At 44.3% G+C, this 20,733-nt stretch overlaps 1 protein-coding gene across 1 annotated transcript in view; it reads left to right on the top strand.

Moving 5' to 3' along the window:
* Positions 1-3,956: 3,956 nt before the first annotated feature.
* Positions 3,957-20,733, top strand: part of LOC139570918 (ubiquitin thioesterase Zranb1-like) — a 40,555-nt gene continuing 23,778 nt past the window's right edge. The window contains exons 1-2 of the mRNA XM_071393249.1: positions 3,957-4,305; positions 8,926-9,923. Coding sequence (XP_071249350.1) covers positions 9,014-9,923 — 910 coding nt within the window. The 5' untranslated portion in view covers positions 3,957-4,305; positions 8,926-9,013. The remainder of the gene's footprint in view (positions 4,306-8,925; positions 9,924-20,733) is intronic.

The following is a 20,733-nucleotide window of genomic DNA, read 5'->3' as shown; positions in this document are numbered from 1 at the left end:
CTGACTAGAATGGCTTCTCCCTAGGTAATTCTGATGGAAAGGTTCTCCCTGTAGTGTCTAAATGTGTTACAGCCTGGGAACAAGGCAACTCCTGCCTGTCTTGTCAAAACCAATAGACCTCACACACTCAAAGCTGGTTGGGCTAAATGTGTATGGACATTTTAATAATGTGACAAATATGACCTCAATTCATAGTACAGTGCCTTCCATTTGGACAGTTACACTGGCTCGGAACTACACACAATGCAAGCGACTGGAAAGAAGTGTGTTCCAATTGTGGTGAGAGGATCCTTTACCCTGCAGTGTTATCCTACGCCTTGTATATATTTTTTGTGCCCTGCTTACCTCACATCACATTTGGTTCATATTTGGTTGTTTACAGTCATGTTAGTTAAGCTAAGGTAGCAGGCATAAAAGAAACGCCTGAAGCTAGATCCCCTACATACTAGTCTTGACTAGAAGAAAAAAACACTGTCGTGGGAGGTTCTCTTCTGCACTTCTGTTCAATCAATCCAGTAAATGTCGAGGAGGAGTTAAGTGGGAGTTTCGCCTTGTTAATGTCCAAAAGGAGAAGTTGCATCACTTGCTCGCTTTCCATTTCCCCTGAAAACCGGAACATCCGGTTGTTGGGGCCTCTGCAGAGGCTACTGTCACGTTGGATGGGTACTATTAGAAACCAACTTTGCAGTAGACTTTCTTCCTTGACCCTTCACAGAATCCCAATATTGCTGTTTGAAACTGGAATTACACTGAACAAAAATATAAACGTAAAGTGTTGGTCTGATGTTTCATAATAAGCTGAAATAAAAGATCCCAGACATTTTCCATGCGCACAAAAAGCTTATTTCTCTAAAATTGTTTGCACAAATTTGTTTAGATCCCTGTTAGTGAGCATTTCTCATTCTCCAAGATAATCCATCCACCTGACAGGTGTGGAATATCAACAAGCTGATTAAACAGCATGATCACTACACAGGTGCACCTTGTGGGGACAATAAAAGGCCACTCTAAAATGTGCAGGTTTGTCACACACTTGAGATGTCTCAAGTTTTGAGGGAGCATGCAATTGGCATGCTGACTGCAGGAATGTCCACCAGAGTTGTTGCCAGAGAATTCAATGTTAAAATGACATTGGAAACATAAGCTGCCTCCAATGTCGTTTTAGAGAACTGGTCTCACAACCGCAGACCACATGTAACCACGCCAGCCCAAGGACCTCCACATCCGGCTTCTTCACCTGCGGGATCGTCTGAGACCAGCCACCCAGACAGCTGATGAAACTGGAGTATTTCTGTCTCATAAGGCACTTATGTGGGGAAAAACTCATTCTGATTGGCTGGGCCTGGCTCCCAAGTGGGTGGGCCTATTCCCACCTATGGCTGCGCCCCTGCCCAGTCATGTGAAATCCATAGATTAGAGCCTTATAAATTAATTTCAATTGATTTCCTTAATTGAACTGTAACTAAGAGAAATTGTTGCATGTTGCGTTTATATTTTTGTTCAGTATACATCATAGTGGGAAGAAACCCCATACATAGATGGAGAGACGGGTTCTGAGTCAAGCCCAGAACGATGAGTGTGTGACACATTTAGAGATAAGCTAGTGAGTGAGGGGAGACTTGAGTGACTGTAGGGGACCTTGCACGTTCGAGGCAGACAATGACACAGCTCAATTCTCCATGGATGGTTTTAAGCACTCGAAACTGAAAGACATTTAGCATGATAATGTGCAAGGAATAGTCTACTAATTAGCCAAAAGGGATGTAGGGAGGAGCTTTACCATGTAAAGCAGTTTGTCCTTTTTACTGCAGCCAGCTTTTCCCATGTACAGCCCATGTCTTGTAATACGCTCTTTCTGTCTTAAGGTCATCTAGCTTTCCTTCATCACTTAGCCATGTCAACTCATAACGTGGCGGGCTGGTACTCCATTTTTATCTTATTGTTTACAAATTAATCACTGAATAACAAAGTCACAACTGATTATACTGACAAAATCGAGAGTGAAAGGAGTGGTTTCCACTTGATCACTGGAATAAATAATGGGAGTTAAGAACAAATAATCAATCATGTACACTGTACAGTAGATGGGACGGGGTAGCATTCAAACAGCACTTATTTATGAGCATCTCAGTCATGATGGAAGTGGCTGGCAGGAGAGGAGGGTGAAAGTACTCTAAACAACACGGTTTGGCCCCAAGCTGAAAGCGGCCCCTGAGATCCTTCTCCCTGAAGCACAAAGTCCCATTAAATCCCTGATGTCTGAACATGTCTATCATAGTGACAGTGATAGACCAAGCACTTTTGGTCACAGTTGTTCTCTCACCGAGAACACGGTTCTTATGTGGGGTGTAATAAAAGAGACATGCTTATTTATTTTGCAGAGTCATTTGTTCACCCTTTCTACCCACTTTTTTTTTAGGCCTGAGTAAAGGGTTGTTCAGAAAGACCAACTGTTAAAGGCCCAGTACAGTCAAAAACTAGGTTTACCTGTGTTTTATATATATTTCCACAATAATATGATGAAATTGTGAAAATGATGCTAATACTCTTAAAGTGTAAGAGTTGTTTGAAAAGACAACCTGATATTTCGGCCTGTTTTGGTAGGGTGGAGTTTTGGCCTTCCATTATGACATCACCATGCAGTAAATTAGGTAATAGACCAATAAGAGAGAGTTCCAAATCTTTCCACCAATAACAGTTAATTTTCAGTTTTCCCCTCCCCACTCCCAGAGAGTCCTAGCAAAATTCTTGCCTGAGAAATTACTATTTCCTAAGAAGCTATTTTTGTTTATTTTTTAACATTTTAATTGAGATAAACAAAAAAGCCGCCGCATTACACTTTTAACAATTCACATCTCTCACATACAAATTCGTTAATGTGCACATTCATTAGTGGGACTTTTGAATTAGAGAAAACAGTTGTCATTCTCTGGAGTTATTGAACATTTTTATTGTATAAATCTCCAAGATTATTATTATTAATTTGAGAGTAAAAGTCAAGAGATTGCATGTCTTTTTTAAGGAAATCATATGAGCAAATATAACATTTTATACATATGTCATTGCTATAAATAAATAAAAAATCCCAGATAATTTAAATATTCCATGCGTTCCTATCGCTCTGGACAGTTCCAGAGAACCGTTAGCCGGCGTTCGAGAGCGGCAGGTAGCCTAGAGCGTTGGACTAATAACCGAAAGGTTGCCAGATCGAATCTCCGAGCTGACAAGGTACAAATCTGTTGTTCTTCCCCTGAACAAGGCAGTTAACCCACTGTTCCTAGGCCGTCATTGAAAATAAGAATTTGTTCTTAATTTGTTCTTAACGGACTTGCCTAGTTAAATAAAGGTAAAAATGTATAAAAGCAGAGTGGTCTTCTTCTGGGACGTAATTTGGGAAGTGGGTGGGACGTTCATGTAAATTATTCATTGAAATAAACAGTCGCATGAGCCATGCAGAATTTGAAAGATGTACTGTATTTATTGTTCTGCTAATTTGCCATTGTCAATGCTTCAAATAGGTTTAAAGCAGGGTCACAGTCTGTCGTTGGTAAAATAGTCATGTTGATTGATGGTGGTCTAGAACTTCCATCGATTACTTTTTTAATAACCTGCCCTTTACTGCAGACTGCTGCAGTATATATTTTTTTATCCAAATAATGACGTCATCCTAATGTCCCTTAAAGATATACAGCTGAGATACAGACGTAAACAAATGACATGACGGTGGCTCCGGGAATGGGGTGTAATGTAATATTCCGTGGTACATAATTTGAGCCAAGACTGCAGAAATTAATTACGGTTTCATATTCATATTTTGACATCAGAGACTGCTAAGATAAAGCCACAGGTATAACACATAGTTATACATATTTGATAAAGCTTGTCAACTATTGGCAACGAAAGACCTATAGCATAGCAAACAGGAGGAATACAAAAAACTATCCAATCAGTTTGCCCGGTGAATCCAGGTGCTAAATCCTTCTGCTTCTCTCTGGAGTGTATTTTTTCCCAGTGTCCCCCCACGCCGCCATTAAAGACCGACAGAACGGCGGTTGAAAATTGGGATTAAAATTATTTAAAGCCCCGGAGAGACTGCATCGGGGGGGGGGGGTTGTTCTATTGCACAGGTCTCGAAGCTACGTACAAACGGAAACTTAAATATGTGTCTTTTGACCAAATGAAAGCTTGACTTCGGGACATACAGATTGGTTTGGAAAGCTCGAGCGATATAACGTTAATGTTGGACTGAAGCTCAAGAGCGGTTTGTTGTGGTTGCGCCTTGAAGGAGTGTAAACACAGGAAAAGGTAAAATACAGTTACATCTTTGGTTAAAACCAGGAGACGCCACGGTTAAATGTTAGCTAGTTACAGTTGTCCCCCTTGTATGAGATATTGTTTAGAACGAAAGCAATAACGTTACCTTTACTGCAATCATCATAGCTGCACTGAATAGATAACGTTAGCTAGGTACTTTACTGTACTGTAGTTGGCTAGCTACACTAGATTATTTTCATATTTGCTAAGGTTGGTTAGAATTTGATTTGTCAACAGTTTCGTAAATTAAGAGACTAATGGGCACAACATTGTCTGTTTAAAAAATCTTGTCTTAAACGAATGTGAATTTCGCCCTGCATATTAACAAACTTTAGTCGTCTCGCAAATCTAAATTATTAGACAGACGCTAAATTAACTAGTTACAATAGTTTGTCATGTAGTTATGTGTTTAAACCATTGTTACTTTGTAAATAGCTAACTATAATCATTTTGATTTCTATTTGACACGCCCAGCCCAATATGCAGTAGCAAAACTAGCTAATTACAGTAGTTGACTTGTTACATTGCTCAATTGAAATAAGTAAACACAATGCACAGATGCTTCTTTTTTTTTTACCAATCAGGTAGCTACCAATCCAGTCTATATAGATACAGACAGCGAGGCGTGGCTTCATGTCACCACATCCCGGAGTAGGTACAGCCATAGGGTACTCCTGTTGCTCTGATGTAATTTGTCAAACTTTGGTGGCCTCCTAAACAAACTACTGACACTTTTACATTTCCATAAACGTCTTCAGCAGCATCACGTGTAGTTATTAATATACTTGGCTATCATGACGATAATTTGCATGATACTTATTCAACCACTAATTTACCTGACCTGCTAACACTGACAGAAAAGATAATAAAACTGTCGCATTATACTTACTTTCACTGTTTGTTTACCCCTAGCTTTTTTAGCCGGATAGCTAGCTGGCTGGCTAGCGAGAAATTCATCTCTATCTAATTCGCTAGTCAGATATGTTGCGTAACTACTACCTGCCCTTGAACGGTCTAGGTATTTAGAGAAGTGTATTCTTGTTGGATTGCTTATATGGCCTTTCAACTTGCCAGAGACCAGCTGGGGAGACAACCCTACCAAATGGCCCAAATTAGCCAATGTTGATACCTACACCTAACGTTACTTGGTGGAATCTCCAGTTTTGCATAAATATTCAAATGCGGAAGAATATTATAGCTGTTATTTGGACGATACAGCTCACTAGTCCTATCTACAAGTGAACTAGCAAGCTGTATGCAATACATCCAGAGATGTTTGATTGGGTTCAAGGCCAGGCTTTGGCTGGGCCACTAAAGGACATTCAGAGACATGTCCTGAAGCCACTCCTGAGTTGTTTTAGCTGTGGGATTAGGGTTGTTGTCCTGTTAGAAGGTGAACCGTCGTCACGTTAGAAGGTGAACCGTCGTCACAGTCTCAGGTCCTGCTCACTCTGGAGCAGGTTTTCATAAAATAGCTCTCTGTACTTTACTCTATTCATCTTTCCCTCGATCCTCACTAGTCTCATAGTCCCTGCCGCTGAAAAACATCCCCACAGCATGATGCTGCCATCACCATGCTTCACCGTAGGGATGGTGCCAGGTCTCCTCCTGATGTGACTCTTTGGCATTCAGGCCAAATCTTGGTTTCATCAGTCCAGTGAATCTTGTTTCTCATGGTCTCAGAGTCCTTTAGGTGCCTTTTGGTGACCTCCAAGTGGGCTGTCATGTACCTTTTACTGAGGAGTGGCTTCCGTCTGGCTACTTTACCATAAAGGCCTAATTGGTGGAGTGCTGCAGAGATGGTTGTCCTTCTGGAAGGTTCTCCTATCTCCACAGAGGAAATCTGGAGCTCTGTCAGTGACCATCGGGTTCTTGGTCACCTCCCTGACCAAGGATCTTCTCCCCCGATTGCTTATTTTGGCCAGGCAGCCAGCTCTAGGAAAAGTCTTGGTGGTTCCAAACGTCTTCCATTTAAGAATGATTGAGGCCACTGTGTTCTTGGGGACCTTCAATGCTGCGGACATTTGTGGGTACCTTTCCCCAGATCTGTGCATTGACACAATCCTGTCTCTGAGCTCTACGGACAATTCCTTCGACCTTATGGCTTGGTTTTTGCTCTGACATGCATTGTCAACTGTGGGACCTTATATAGACAGGTGTGTCTTTCCAAATCATATCCACTCAATTGAATTTACCACAGCTGGACTCCAATCAAGTTGTAGAAACATCTCAGGGATGATCAATGAAAACAGGATGCACTTGAGCTCAATTTGAGGCTCATAGCAAAGGGTCTGAATACTTATGTAAATAAGGTATTTCTAATACATTTGCTACATTTTCTAAACTGTTTTTGCTTTGTCTTAATGGGGTATTGTTGGTAGATTGAGGATTTTTATTTAATCAATTTTAGAATAAGGCAGTAATGTAACAAAATGTGGGAAAAGTCAAGCGGCCTGAAGACTTTCCGAATGCGCTTGTAATATCCTGAAACCATGTGGTTCACCTAACCTGGTCCTTGGACAGTTGATTTAACTTAATTTTGTGGTCTTTTTCTCCTACTAATTATTGTCATGACAGCCAAGTATATTAATAACGACACGTGATGCTGCTGAAAACGTTTATGGAAATGTAAACGTGTCAGTTTTTCGAGCAGGGCTAGCTAGTTAGTCTGGAGTCGTCGCTTGGCCCCATAATTGTGACGTACATTCCATGCGACAGTCTCTGTTCATGCTAACATTTTTACATTTAGAATGAAAGTGTTTTTAGGTATGATTGTTCATTTAAGATGATGTAAAAGTATGTTAAAAATGACCAACCAAACATATCCATAATGATAAAAAAACAGCCATTGTCAGGTTATGAGTAAAGCAGGCAATTTATCATAGGAGTAACAGGGTACCCTATGGCTGTACCCCACTTGGGGGTGTGGTCGCATTAAGCCATGCCTAGCAGTGTGTATCTATGCTTGTTGTGGTTTCAACTTTCAAATGTAAGTTACTCCTCAACCTGGTTTTGCTGCCTTTTTAAATATGTGCTGAAATACATCTCACAGCATTTTGTTGTAATAATAGAGTAGACTGTTTTGCACTGATCTAGGACCAACCTATCCCACCCCAATTGAGAACCTTTTAGATAGATAGGTAGTTTAACCAAATAACCTCACGGGCCTAGGTCAGAGCTAGGGGCAACTTTTTAACTGCATTGTTAAAGGTAGACTCAGCGACATGACGTAGGTGCATAAAGTAAACAGCATAGTGGGTCAATTTCTGCAAAAACTAACAGCGTTGTCTACGCGAAGTTTAAAAAATTATACCACACAAAAGTATGAAGAACTGGCCTCCCAAGTGGCACAGCGGTCTAAGGCACTGCATCGCAGTGCTAGAGGCGTCAATACAGATACGGGTTCGATCCCGGGCTGTGTCGCAGGCTGGGCACAATCCCGGGCTGAGACCCATGAGGCTGGGCACAATTGGCCCAGCATCGTCCGGGGTTAGAGGAGGGTTTGGCTGGCCGGTATGTCCTTTTCCCATTGCGCTCTAGCGACTCCTGTGGCGGGCCGGGCGCATGCACGCTGACACGGTCGCCAGTTGTACGGTGTTTCCTCAGACACATTGGTACGGCTGGCAACCAGGTTAAGCGAGCAGTGTGTCAAGAAGCAGTGTGGCTTGGCATGGTCGTGTTTCGGAGGATGCATGGCTCTCGACCTTCGCCTCTCCCGAGTCTGTACGGGAGTTGCAGCGATGGGACAAGACTGTAACTACCAGTTGGATATCACGAAATTGGGGAAGAAAAGTGGTAAAAAGTGCCAACAAAAAAAGTATGAATAATTAAGAGAGCTACACAAACAAAGCTCCATTGGAATTAGACTTTGGAGCCTTGAAACTTCCCAGCTGTTTTGGTCCTGTACCTGCCATGCCATACCAATGTGAAGCAAACCTATGCAAATGCGCAGAAACTGTGTGTCACTGTGAGAGCGAAGTCTTGCATCTCGCTCATTGCAACATCTGCGGTGTTGCTCGTGGCAACATCATTTCGCTGAGTCTACCTTTTTTAAGGTTCATTATTGGTATGAGTTTGAGTGTTGTCTGGTTTCATCTGTCCTTTGTCAGGTAACACTGCTCTGTAATGCACATTTGCTCTGTATCTCCGGATGTGTTTACGGTATCAGTTTTAAGAGGCATGGAGGCAGAAGATTGGGTTGCAGCCTGCTGCTCTTGGCTTCTTGCTATGTGGGTTAATCTGCCCTGAGCCTCTCAGGCTTTGATTTAACGCACTGAGAATTTGTGCCGGGTCAAGAGCGCACATCGTTGTAGCTGTTTGAGCATGGTTGATGAAATACAAGTAGCTTTCTTAGTTTTTGTGTCAGAGTTGCGAGGTCTCTAATATCAGATCTGTTACTCTATAATAGATTAGGCTTAACTAGCCTAACTGATGTTCTTGTTTTACTTATGAAAACATTTCCTTTCAAACATGACATCCATTTTAAGTCTAAATGTGTAGATTAGGTCTATCTGTGATCTTTATTCTGTGTGTTTCTGCATGTGTCAGTCTGGTGATTTTAAAGACCAGTATGGCCCCTCACCCTATCCTGTGTTTCTGTTGTTACCCTAGCATCCTGCTTGCCTGTGTGATCTCCTTGAGTGGAGCTGCCAACCAGAGTCCCTCCCAGCAGCAGCCATCACCCAGCGGTGGAGTGACGATGACAGAGCTGGGTGCCAAGTGGGCCTGTGAGTACTGCACGTTTGAGAACTGGCCTTCTGCCATCAAGTGCACCATGTGCCGCGCCCAGAGGCCCAGCGGGGGTGCCATCATCACCGAGGAGCCCTTCCGGAGCACCCCTGGCCTGGACTCCAGCCACCAGTGGGAACTTCTGAGTCACAGCAACAGCCCACCCCAGGGAGGCTCCAGTCTCCTAATCTGCCCGGACTCCAGTGCCCGCCCCCGTGTCCGCATCACAGACTCCCCCGAGCCCCCCTCCAGCAAATGGTCCTGCCACATGTGCACCTACTTAAACTGGCCCTGTGCCATTCGCTGCACTCAGTGTCTGTGCCAGCGGCATCAGCAGCAGCAGCGCCACCAGGGGCTGGCGCAGCAGCCACACATTCCCACCGAGTCACCCCAGACCTCAGGCTCAGGATGCCGACCCGCACCCCCATCCACCCCTACGGACCCCTGCGAGGAGTATAACGACCGCAACCGCCTCAACACCCACGCCCAGCACTGGACCTGTGCCGCCTGCACTTATGCAAACTGGCCTAAAGCGTGCAAATGTGTGGTGTGTGACCACTCCAGGCACAAGAGCTTGGCAAAACCTATCGAACTGGCCTTGAAGCCCGAGAGCCTACCACCCTCCATACTCAACGAGCAGGACAGTGACAACAGGAGGGGGGGTGTGGGAAGTGGAGTAGTGGGGTGCTGCGGCAGCCAGAGGAGGTCCCCGCCCACCTCCAAGCGGGAGGCGGAGGCTAAAATGGACTTTCAGAGGAACGAGCTGGCATTGGGAGCCGGAATTGGGAGCATAGAGGAGCGGCAGGTGGACTTTAAGAGGCTTAAACAGATGAAGAACAGGATGAGGAGGACTGACTGGTTGTTTCTCAATGCTTGTGCAGGTGAGTCAATGCGTGAGTGGATGCAAGGAAATCAATGTTATCTCCAACCCTGTTTATTTTTCTGCATTGCCTGCTGTGGCGAATGTTATGCTCATTATGGTTGAGAAATAACTCCCCTGTATTTATGTACTTCTGTTGTGAAATGTGAGTTCTTCATTATACATTTTATGCAGTGAGTTAACAGATTCCCTGCTCATGCTCTGAGAGGAGAGGCTGCAGCCTGTGCAAGCTGAGTGGGTGGATGAACAGTTAGGAACTGCTGTGCTGTGTTGACTCAAGCCAGAGGTTGAGTTCCTGTCTGACTACAGTGCAGATGAATGCCAGATAGGTACCATATCAGCTAACCACATCATAAGATATAGCAATATGTCAGGCTGGAACTCAACCATAGTCTATAGGTGCATTATGTTCCTCCGACCCTTACCCTCACCTGACAGATATTCTTGTTTGCTAGACTGAACAGAATGTTTGTCGTTCGGTAAACTTGGGTACCAGTGAGTATTTCCTACACTGGAAAACCTGTTACAGCTGTTGATAAATCATTGATGATAATCTGCCAATTTTGTTTCATGTCATTACATTAAGATTAAATCTGCTGTTTTAACCCAAGATGGTGCCGACAGACATGGCAGCTCTGCTTCTTGCTCCTAAGCAACTTTGCAGTATTTTGTTTTTTTTGTGTGTTCTCTCTTACATTATTAGCCCAGAAATCTTTTTGTGTTATTACATACAGCCGTAAATACATGTTGGATATCAGAGCGGTGGTAACTCACCAGCATTACAAATTACATTATTGAACTTATCCCGGAGTCTGCTCCAAGTCTCCACCCGCAGAGAAGAAGTATTCAGAGTGGACTTCTAGTCCGACTCAGGAGGATGGCACACCATCCACCGTTTCCGAGTATATTACTTGCCAATGTTCCGTCTCTGGACATCAAAGTAGACGAGCTCAGGGCGAGGATCTCCTTCTAGAGAGCCATACTCTGTTTCACGGAATGTTTTCACGGAATCCCCGTCCATACAGCCAGCTGGGTTCTCAGTTCATTGTGCAGACAGGAATAAATAACTTTCCGTGAAGAAGAAAGGCGGGGGTGTATGCTTCATGATTAACTACTCATGGTGTGATTGTGCAAACATACAGAAACTCAAGACCTTTTGTTCACCCGACCTAGAATACCGCACAATCAAATGCTGATCGAATTACCTCCCAAGATAATTATCTTTGGTTATAGTCACAGCCGTGTATATTCTTCTCAAGCCGATACCACGAGGGCCTCAAAGAACTACACTGGACTTTATGCAAACTGGAAACCACATATCCTGTGGTCGCATTTACTGTAGCTGGGGATTTTAACAAAGCAAATTTGAGGAAAAGGCTACCGAAGTTCTATCAGCACATTAACTGTAGTACTCGCTCAGGAAAAACACTAGATCACTGCTACTCATCTTTTCGAGATGCCTACAAGGCCCTCCCCCACCCTCCCTTTTGCAAATAAGATCACCACTCCATTTTGCTTCTCCCTTCCTATAGGCAGAAACTCAATAGGAAGTACCTGTGCTAAGGTCTATTCAACACTGGTCTGACCAATCGGAATCCATGCTTCAAGATTGTTTTGATCATGCGAACTGGGATATGTTCCGGGTAGCCTTTGAGAATAACATTGACGCTTATAAGGGATGTCTTTCCCATGGTGACTATAAAAAGCTACCCAAACTAGAAACCACGCAAAACTGAAAGCGCAAACCACTGCATTTAACCATGACAAGGTCACTGGGAATATGGCCAAATACAAACAGTGTAGTTATTCCCTTCGTAAGGCAAACAGGCAAAATGTCAGTATAGAGGCAAAGTGGAGTCGCAATTCAAATGGCTCTGACACGAGACGTATGTGGCAGGATCTACAAACAGTCACGGATTACAAAGGGAAAACCAGCCACGCCGCGGACACCGACGTCTTGCTCCTAGACAAGCTAAACACCTTCTTAGCCCGCTTTGAGGACAACGCAGTGCCACCGACGCGGCCCGCTCCCAAAGACTGTGGGCTCTCATTCTCTGTGGCCGAATGTGAGTAGGACGTTTTTAAGTATGTTAACCCTTGCAATGCTGCTGGCCCAGACGGCATCCTAGCCGCGTCCTCAGAGCATGCGCAGACCAGTTGGCTGGAGTGTTTATGGACATATTCAATCTCTCCCAATACCAGTCTGTTGTCCCCACTTGCTTCAAGATGTCCACCGTTGTTCCTGTACCCAAGAAAGCAAAGGTAACTGAGCTAAATGACTACTGCTCCGTAGCACTCACTTCTGTCATAATGAAGTGCTTTGTGAGGCTAGTTAAGGATCATATCACCTCTACCTTAATTGAAGTGGGTCTAGTATGTCAGTTTTCTTACTGCCCAAATAGATTCACAGACAATGCAATCGCCATTGCACTGCACATAGCCCTATCCCATCTGGACAAGAGGAATACCTACGTCAGAATGTTGTTCATTGACTATAGCTCAGCCTTCAACACCATAGTACCCTCTAAGCTTATCATTACGTTTGGGGCCCTGGATCTGAACCCCGCCCTGTGCAACTGGGTCCTGGACTTCCCGATGAGCCTCCCTCAGATGGTGAAGGTAGGAAACAACACTTCCACTTTGCTGATCCTCAACACAGGGGCCCCAGAAATGTGCGTGCTCAGCCCTCTCCTGTACTCCCTGTTCACCCATGACTGCATGACCACGTACGCCTCCAACCCAATCATCAAGTTTGCAGATGACACTACAGTAGTAGGCCTGATTACCAACAATGACGAGACCGCCTACAGGGAGGAGTTGAGAGCCCTGGCTGAGTGGTGCCAAGAAAATAACCTCTCCCTCAACATCAACAAAACAAAGGAGCTGATCGGGGATTTCAGGAAACAGCAGAGGGAGCACGCCCCTATCCACTGCCACGGGACCACGGTGAAGGTGGAAAGCTTCAAGTTCCTTGGCGTTCACATCACTGACAATCTGAAATGGTCCACCCACACAGACAGTTTGGTGAAGAAGGCACAACAGTGCCTATTCAACCTTTTTAGGAGGCTGAAGAAATTCGGCTTGGCCCCTAAGACCCTCACAAACTTTTACAGATGCATAGGTCCCGTGCTGCTCAGTTGGTAGAGCATGGCGCTTGCAACGCCAGGGTTGTGGGTTCAATTCCCACGGGGGGACCAGGATGAATATGTATGAACTTTCCAATTTGTAAGTCGCTCTGGATAAGAGCGTCTGCCAAATGACTTAAATGTAAAATGTAATAATTAAGAGCATCCTGTCGGGTTGTATCACCGCCTAGTACGGCAACTGCACCGCCCGCAACCACAGGGCTCTCCAGAGGGTGGTACGGTCTGCCCAATGCATCAGCGGGGGCACACTGCCTACAGCACCCAATGTCATGAAGGCCAAGAAGATCCTCAAGGACCTCAGCCACCCGAACCACGGCCTGTTCACCCCGCTGCCATCCAGAAGCGAGGACAGTACAGGTGCATCAAAGCTGGGACCGAGAGACTAAACTGCTTTACTCATCTCATATGTATATACTGTATTATATTCTACTGTATTTCATCAATGCCACTCCGACATTGCTCATCCTAATAATTATGTATTTCTTAATTCCATTCTTTTACTTTTTAGATTTGTTTATTGTTGAGAATTCTTAGATACTACTGCACTGTTGGAGCTATGAACACAAGCATTTTGCTACACCTGCAATAACACCTGCTAAATATGTGTATGTGGCCAATACAATTTAGATTTTAACTCTTGTTTAATTATTTCTCATGGTTTGTGATTTGACAGATTTGTCAAATCATGTGATAACTTTTAACCTTTCTGCCCTTGCATTTATGGCAGTGTAAGTTGTTGTTGTTTATATCATATATTAATCAGGTAAATTAGACATTGAACTTGAACCCTGTGACAATCCTGGCTCCAGCTGTCGGACAGTTAAAAAATGTATATGGACATTTCAGAAATGCAGTGTAACATTTAGTGTCTGTTTATGTTATGTGGTGAACACAGTTTTCATGGGCACACAAATCCCCCAAAATCTATGCGATTGCAAAATCAAATTCTTCTAACCAGAACGGTTCTTCTTCAATAATTACGCATAATACTTGTTGGATGCACATTTTGGGTCGCGCTGTTTACTTATGCCGTGATATATTCACACCATCTGATCCAGGAAGGAGTTTTCTGAATGACAGTCAAGTGACGAACAGCTGTTGTGATAGCGCATGTGATGCAACAACAGCCCAAGTGCTGGAAAAAAGGTGTTTGCGAGGAATGTCCCAAATATTTTGGAGTCTCATTCGTTACGCCGGTGAAGACCGTTGTGCCTGGATTCACGTTGGATCTAATATCTCTAGCGAATTGATGTTGATCATCGGTTCTCTGCTTGATTTACAGCAGGTTCTCATTTAGAATTAACAGAGAAAGCATCAAGGTAATGAGTTCATGTTTTTGTGCCTCGGATTGGACACTGCTGTGTGCAATTGTGTAGGACTACAGCGCTATTCCTATGAATTATTCTGGATATAATGACGACAAATTACATAGAGAGCATAGTGGGCTTATTCACACTATTATCTGGTAATTAAATAACATGACAAATACATTTTGTTTTCCATGTTACACCTGCAATTTTAAACAATACAAGGGGCTTAAAGGCCAACTTGAATTTGGAGCTCAGAAATTCAAGTACTGGAATACTTCTAACTTGAAAATCAGACATTTTCTAAATTTGGTGTTTGAAAGTCTTAGTCATTATTGTAGCCAATTTATGAGTTCTCCTGTTCCCTTTGTAATTATCAGTGATTTCATTTCTGGTCAGTTTTTTTGAGAGATGTGGTCACTTTCATCTGTTTCCCGCAGCTTCAATTGAAGGGTGTTGCGTTACACTGTGGTAAAACCACGTGTGGGTATTATGAGGACATCTAATGCAGGCTTCAACTTGACTTTCCATACAAATCCTTCCATTACTAAAGGAACCTGGTTTTTGGTCGCTTTCTCACTATAAAAACAGCGATGGTGACATTAAAATGGTGAGATCAATGCTACCACTATTCATGGATCTTTGTGTGCCTGTGTCGGCCACATAGACTACAGTGAAATGCTGACCACCCGCCAAGGTGGCTGGTGGAATGGACATCTTACCCGCCAATACCAAAATATACCCGAATTTGGCAGGTGGCGTACCAATTTTAGGCCCTGTGTGCATCTATATGGTTTTTTCTATACACAAAATACATTAGTGCAACCCATGAGGCAGATTTTTTTTCTTCTCCATCAGATGACAACAGACGTCACTGGCAGCCACAAGTAAATGAGCGTACAATGAAAAAGCAAGGTATTTGTTTGCAAAATGTATGCATGGCCATCATATTTCTGTTTATCATAGGAAATGTAGCTGGCAAAAAAAATATATTGTTTTCCTCAAAGTTAATCTTGCATTTTGACTTGCTACCAGAGAAACCACACCGAAGGAACGTAATGGAGAACATTAGCCTACAGGTCAGTCAGAGCGCTCTCTGGTGATCCAATGATGAGAGCAAAGATATTTAATCAAATCAAATCAAATTTTATTTGTCACATACACATGGTTAGCAGATGTTAATGCGAGTGTAGCGAAATGCTTGTGCTTCTAGTTCCGACAATGCAGTAATAACCAACAAGTAATCTAACCTAACAATTCCACAACTACTACCTTACACACACACACAAGTGTAAAGGGATAAAGAATATGTACATAAAGATATATGAATGAGTGGTGGTACAGAACGGCATGGCAGATGCAGTAGATGGTATAGAGTACGGTATATACATATGAGATGAGTACTGTAGGGTATGTAAACATAAAGTGGCATAGTTTAAAGTGGCTAGTGGTACATGTATTACATAAAGATGGCAAGATGCAGTAGATGATATAGAGTACAGTATATACATATGAGATGGGTAATGTAGGGTATGTAAACATTATATTAAGTGGCATTGTTTAAAGTGGCTAGTGGTACATTTTTACATAATTTCCATCAATTCCCATTTTTAAAGTGGCTGGAGTTGAGTCAGTATGTTGGCAGCGGCCGCTAAATGTTAGTGGTGGCTGTTTAACAGTCTGATGGCCTTGAGATAGAAGCTGTTTTTCAGTCTCTCGGTCCCTGCTTTGATGCACCTGTACTGACCTCGCCTTCTGGATGATAGCGGGGTGAACAGGCAGTGGCTTGGGTGGTTGTTGTCCTTGATGATCTTTATGGCCTTCCTGTGACATCGGGTGGTGTAGGTGTCCTGGAGGGCAGGTAGTTTGCCCCTGGTGATGCGTTCTGCAGACCTCACTACCCTCTGGAGAGCCTTACGGTTGTGGGCGGAGCAGTTGCCGTACCAGGCGGTGATACAGCCCGACAGGATGCTCTCGATTGTGCATCTGTAGAAGTTTGTGAGTGCTTTTGGTGACAAGCCGAATTTCTTCAGCCTCCTGAGGTTGAAGAGGCGCTGCTGCGCCTTCTTCACAACGCTGTCTGTGTGGGTGGACCAATTCAGTTTGTCCGTGATGTGTACACCGAGGAACTTAAAACTTTCCACCTTCTCCACTACTGACCCGTCGATGTGGATAGGGGGGTGCTCCCTCTGCTGTTTCCTGAAGTCCACAATCATCTCCTTTGTTTTGTTGACGTTGAGTGTGAGGTTATTTTCCTGACACCACACTCCGAGGGCCCTCACCTCCTCCCTGTAGGCCGTCTCGTCGTTGTTGGTAATCAAGCCTACCACTGTAGTGTCATCCGCAAACTTGATGATTGAGTTGGAGGCGTGCATGGCCACGCAGTCGTGGGTGAACAGGGAGTACAGGAGAGGGCTCAGAACGCACCCTTGTGGGGCCCCAGTGTTGAGGATCAGCGGGGTGGAGATGTTGTTACCTACCCTCACCACCTGGGGGCGGCCCGTCAGGAAGTCCAGGACCCAGTTGCACAGGGCGGGGTCGAGACCCAGGGTCTCGAGCTTGATGACGAGTTTGGAGGGTACTATGGTGTTAAATGCTGAGCTGTAATCGATGAACAGCATTCTCACATGGGTATTCCTCTTGTCCAGATGGGTTAGGGCAGTGTGCAGTGTGGTTGCGATTGCGTCGTCTGTGGACCTATTGGGTCGGTAAGCAAATTGGAGTGGGTCTAGGGTGTCCGGTAGGGTGGAGGTGATATGGTCCTTGACTAGTCTCTCAAAGCACTTCATGATGACGGAAGTGAGTGCTACGGGGCGGTAGTCGTTTAGCTCAGTTACCTTAGCTTTCTTGGGAACAGGAACAATGGTGGCCCTCTTGAAGCATGTGGGAACAGCAGACTGGGATAAGGATTGATTGAATATGTCCGTAAACACACCAGCCAGCTGGTCTGCGCATGCTCTGAGGACGCGGCTGGGAATGCCGTCTGGGCCTGCAGCCTTGCGAGGGTTAACACGTTTAAATGTTTTACTCACCTCGGCTGCAGTGAAGGAGAGCCCGCAGGTTTTGGTAGGGGGCCGTGTCAGTGGCACTGTATTGTCCTCAAAGCGGGCAAAAAAGTTGTTTAGCCTGTCTGGGAGCAAGACATCCTGGTCCGCGACGGGGCTGGTTTTCTTTTTGTAATCCGTGATTGACTGTAGACCCTGCCACATACCTCTTGTGTCTGAGCTGTTGAATTGCGACTCGATTTTGTCTCTGTACTGGGACTTAGCCTGTTTGATTGCCTTGCGGAGAGAATAGCTACACTGTTTGTATTCGGTCATGCTTCCGGTCACCTTGCCCTGGTTAAAAGCAGTGGTTCGCGCTTTCAGTTTCACGCGAATGCTGCCGTCAATCCACGGTTTCTGGTTTGGGAATGTTTTAATCGTTGCTGTGGGTACGACATCGTCAATGCACTTCCTAATGAACTCGCTCACCGAATCAGCATATTCGTCAATATTGTTGTTGGACGCGATGCGGAACATATTCCAATCCGCGTGATCGAAGCAGTCTTGAAGCGTGGATTCAGATTGGTCTAACCAGCGTTGAACAGACCTGAGCGCGGGAGCTTGTTGTTTGAGTTTCTGTTTGTAGGCTGGAATCAACAAAATGGAGTCGTGGTCAGCTTTTCCGAAAGGGGGGCGGAGGAGGGCCTTATATGCGTCGCGGAAATTAGTATAACAATGATCTAGGGTTTTTCCAGCCCTGGTAGCACAATCGATATGCTGATAGAATTTAGGGAGTTTTGTTTTTAGATTAGCCTTGTTAAAATCCCCAGCTACGATGAATGCAGCCTCAGGGTGTGTGGTTTCCAGTTTACAAAGAGTCAGATAAAGTTCGTTCAGGGCCATCGATGTGTCTGCTTGGGGGGGAATATATACGGCTGTGATTATGATTGAAGAGAATTCCCTTGGTAGATAATGCGGTCGACATTTGATTGTGAGGAGTTCTAGATCAGGTGAACAGAATGACTTGAGTTCCTGTGTGTTGTTATGATGATCACACCACTTCCCGTTAATCATAAGGCATACCCCCCCGCCCCTCTTCTTACCGGAAAGATGTTTGTTTCTGTCGGCGCGATGCATGAAGAAACCAGCTGGCTGCACCGACTCCGTTAGCGTCCCTTGAGTTAGCCATGTTTCCGTGAAGCAGAGCACGTTGCAATCCCTGATGTCTCTCTGGAATGCTACCCGTGCTCGGATTTCATCAACCTTATTGTCAAGAGACTGGACATTGGCGAGTAGTATGCTAGGGAGTGGAGCGCGATGTGCCCGTCTCCGAAGCCTGACCACGAGACCGCCTCGTTTAATCTGAGTGGAGAAGTGCAATCGAACCACAAAATTTGTCCTTTTACGTTCATGACTTGCAGCGACCCTGACTGAAGCCGAGCGGAAGCATTTTAGATCTGCGTTTAGAAAACGCAGCAAGATATTTTTTATCTTTCCTTCTCTGCATGAAAAATGCAGAATCCTGTGTTGTGCTAGGCCCATGTTGTATTGGTGGAGTTATGGTCCAATTTGCATTCCTCTAAGTACACATATGGAACTGCATTTTTGCTTCAAACCATTTAAAAATGTGTATCCCAATGTCACACATTGACCCCATTTTATTTATAGAAATACATGTGCGAGGCAGCTATATCTATCCCCCAACCTCCTATCAGTGCAGTCTAGCTAGCCTGTGTGATGAGTAGGGTTGCACATTTTGGGGAATATTCAGAGGTGGAAATTTACCGTGGGAATTAATGGAAATCTATGCAAATTATATTAATGCCATTTAAATGTAGATGTTTTTTGCATTGGATATATTGACCATATCATATGAAGACAAAAACATAAACCTTTTACCTTTTATAAGTAGAGATATTTGCAAATGATTACATCTTTCCAATAGAAATTTAAAAATACTATTTAGTTATGAATTTAACTTTAATTCAATGAGTTGATTCTTCACATGGGATGATTTCACTGAACAACAAAAGAATATTGAATGATCCCCATTGAGCCATCACATCTCCCAAAAACGTTTTCAACATACATCTGTAAAATTATACTTTCTAGACTAAAGCTTTGGTTGTCTTCCTCTCAGGCTTCCATGTCTTCTCCCTGGACCTCCTCAATGTCCACCTCTTGAACATCAGACTCTGAGGCCTAAACTTCCCTGTCACTTTCCAACCTTGTTGAGTTTGGCTCATTGTCAGGCTCAAAAAAGCCTCAAATTTGCCCGGATGGCCACCAATTTTTCAACCCTTGTATTGGTCAGCATGTTGCGTACTTTGATGTATGTGTTCCCAAACAAGGACCAGTTGCTCTCTGAGGCGGCTGATGTTGGTGGGATTTGGAGGATGATGGAGGCAACGGGAAAGAGCCTCAGATCCACAAAGTCCCTTCCACCAGGTGGCTGATGAGATATGTTGGCACGACTGCCATATTGCATCTCCATCCCAAAGCCCTTGCTTGGAAGTGTACTTCGCCAGACGGCAAAGAACCTTGCCCTCATCCAGGCCAAGGTGGCGAGACACAGTAGTGATGACGTTGCAGAAGTCTTCACGCTTTTTGATGTATTTCAGAACTGCAGTTTCCACTGCTTGGAGCAACAGTGAAGTGGGCAGGGCAGTACGGATTTATTCTCTTACAACTGCAAGCAGAGTCTGAACATCAGACAGGATGGCATTGTCTCCCTCAATCCATGCAATGGCTACTGCTATAGGTTTCAGGCTGCTTACCACTCTCTCTCAAAATACATAATCCAGGAGGATCCTCTTGATAGGGCTGTCCATATCGGCAGACTGTGATATGGCCGTTTCTTGGAGAGACTCCTTCCTCTCCAGGAGACTCAAACATGATGACAATACCACCCGAACGGGTTCTTGCTGGGCAGCTTCAATGTGGTGCTCTTATTCTTCTCACTTTGCTTGGTGGGGTAGATTGCTGCTATAACTTGATGACCTTTCACATACCTAACCATTTCATTGGCTCTCTTGTAGAGTGTATCATTGTTTTCAGTACCATTATGTCCTTGAAGAGCAGATTCAATGCATGACCAGCACAGCCAATGGGTGTGATGTGATGGTAGGACTCCTCCACTTCAGACCAAGCAGCCTTCATGTTCGCAGTATTGTCTGTCACCAGTGCAAATACCTTATTTTGTCCAAGGTCATTGATGACTGCATTCAGCTCATCTGCAATGTAGAGACCGGTGTGTCTGTTGTCCCTTGTGTCTGTGCTATTGTAGAATACTGGTTGAGGGGTGGAGATTATGTAGTTAATTATTCCTTGCCCACGAACATTCAACCACCCATCAGAGATGATTCCAATACAGT

Source organism: Salvelinus alpinus, chromosome 3 (genome assembly GCF_045679555.1).
Source record: "Salvelinus alpinus chromosome 3, SLU_Salpinus.1, whole genome shotgun sequence".
In the NCBI taxonomy this organism is placed as follows: Eukaryota; Metazoa; Chordata; class Actinopteri; order Salmoniformes; family Salmonidae; genus Salvelinus; species Salvelinus alpinus.
This window is presented reverse-complemented; position numbering and strand designations above follow the sequence as displayed.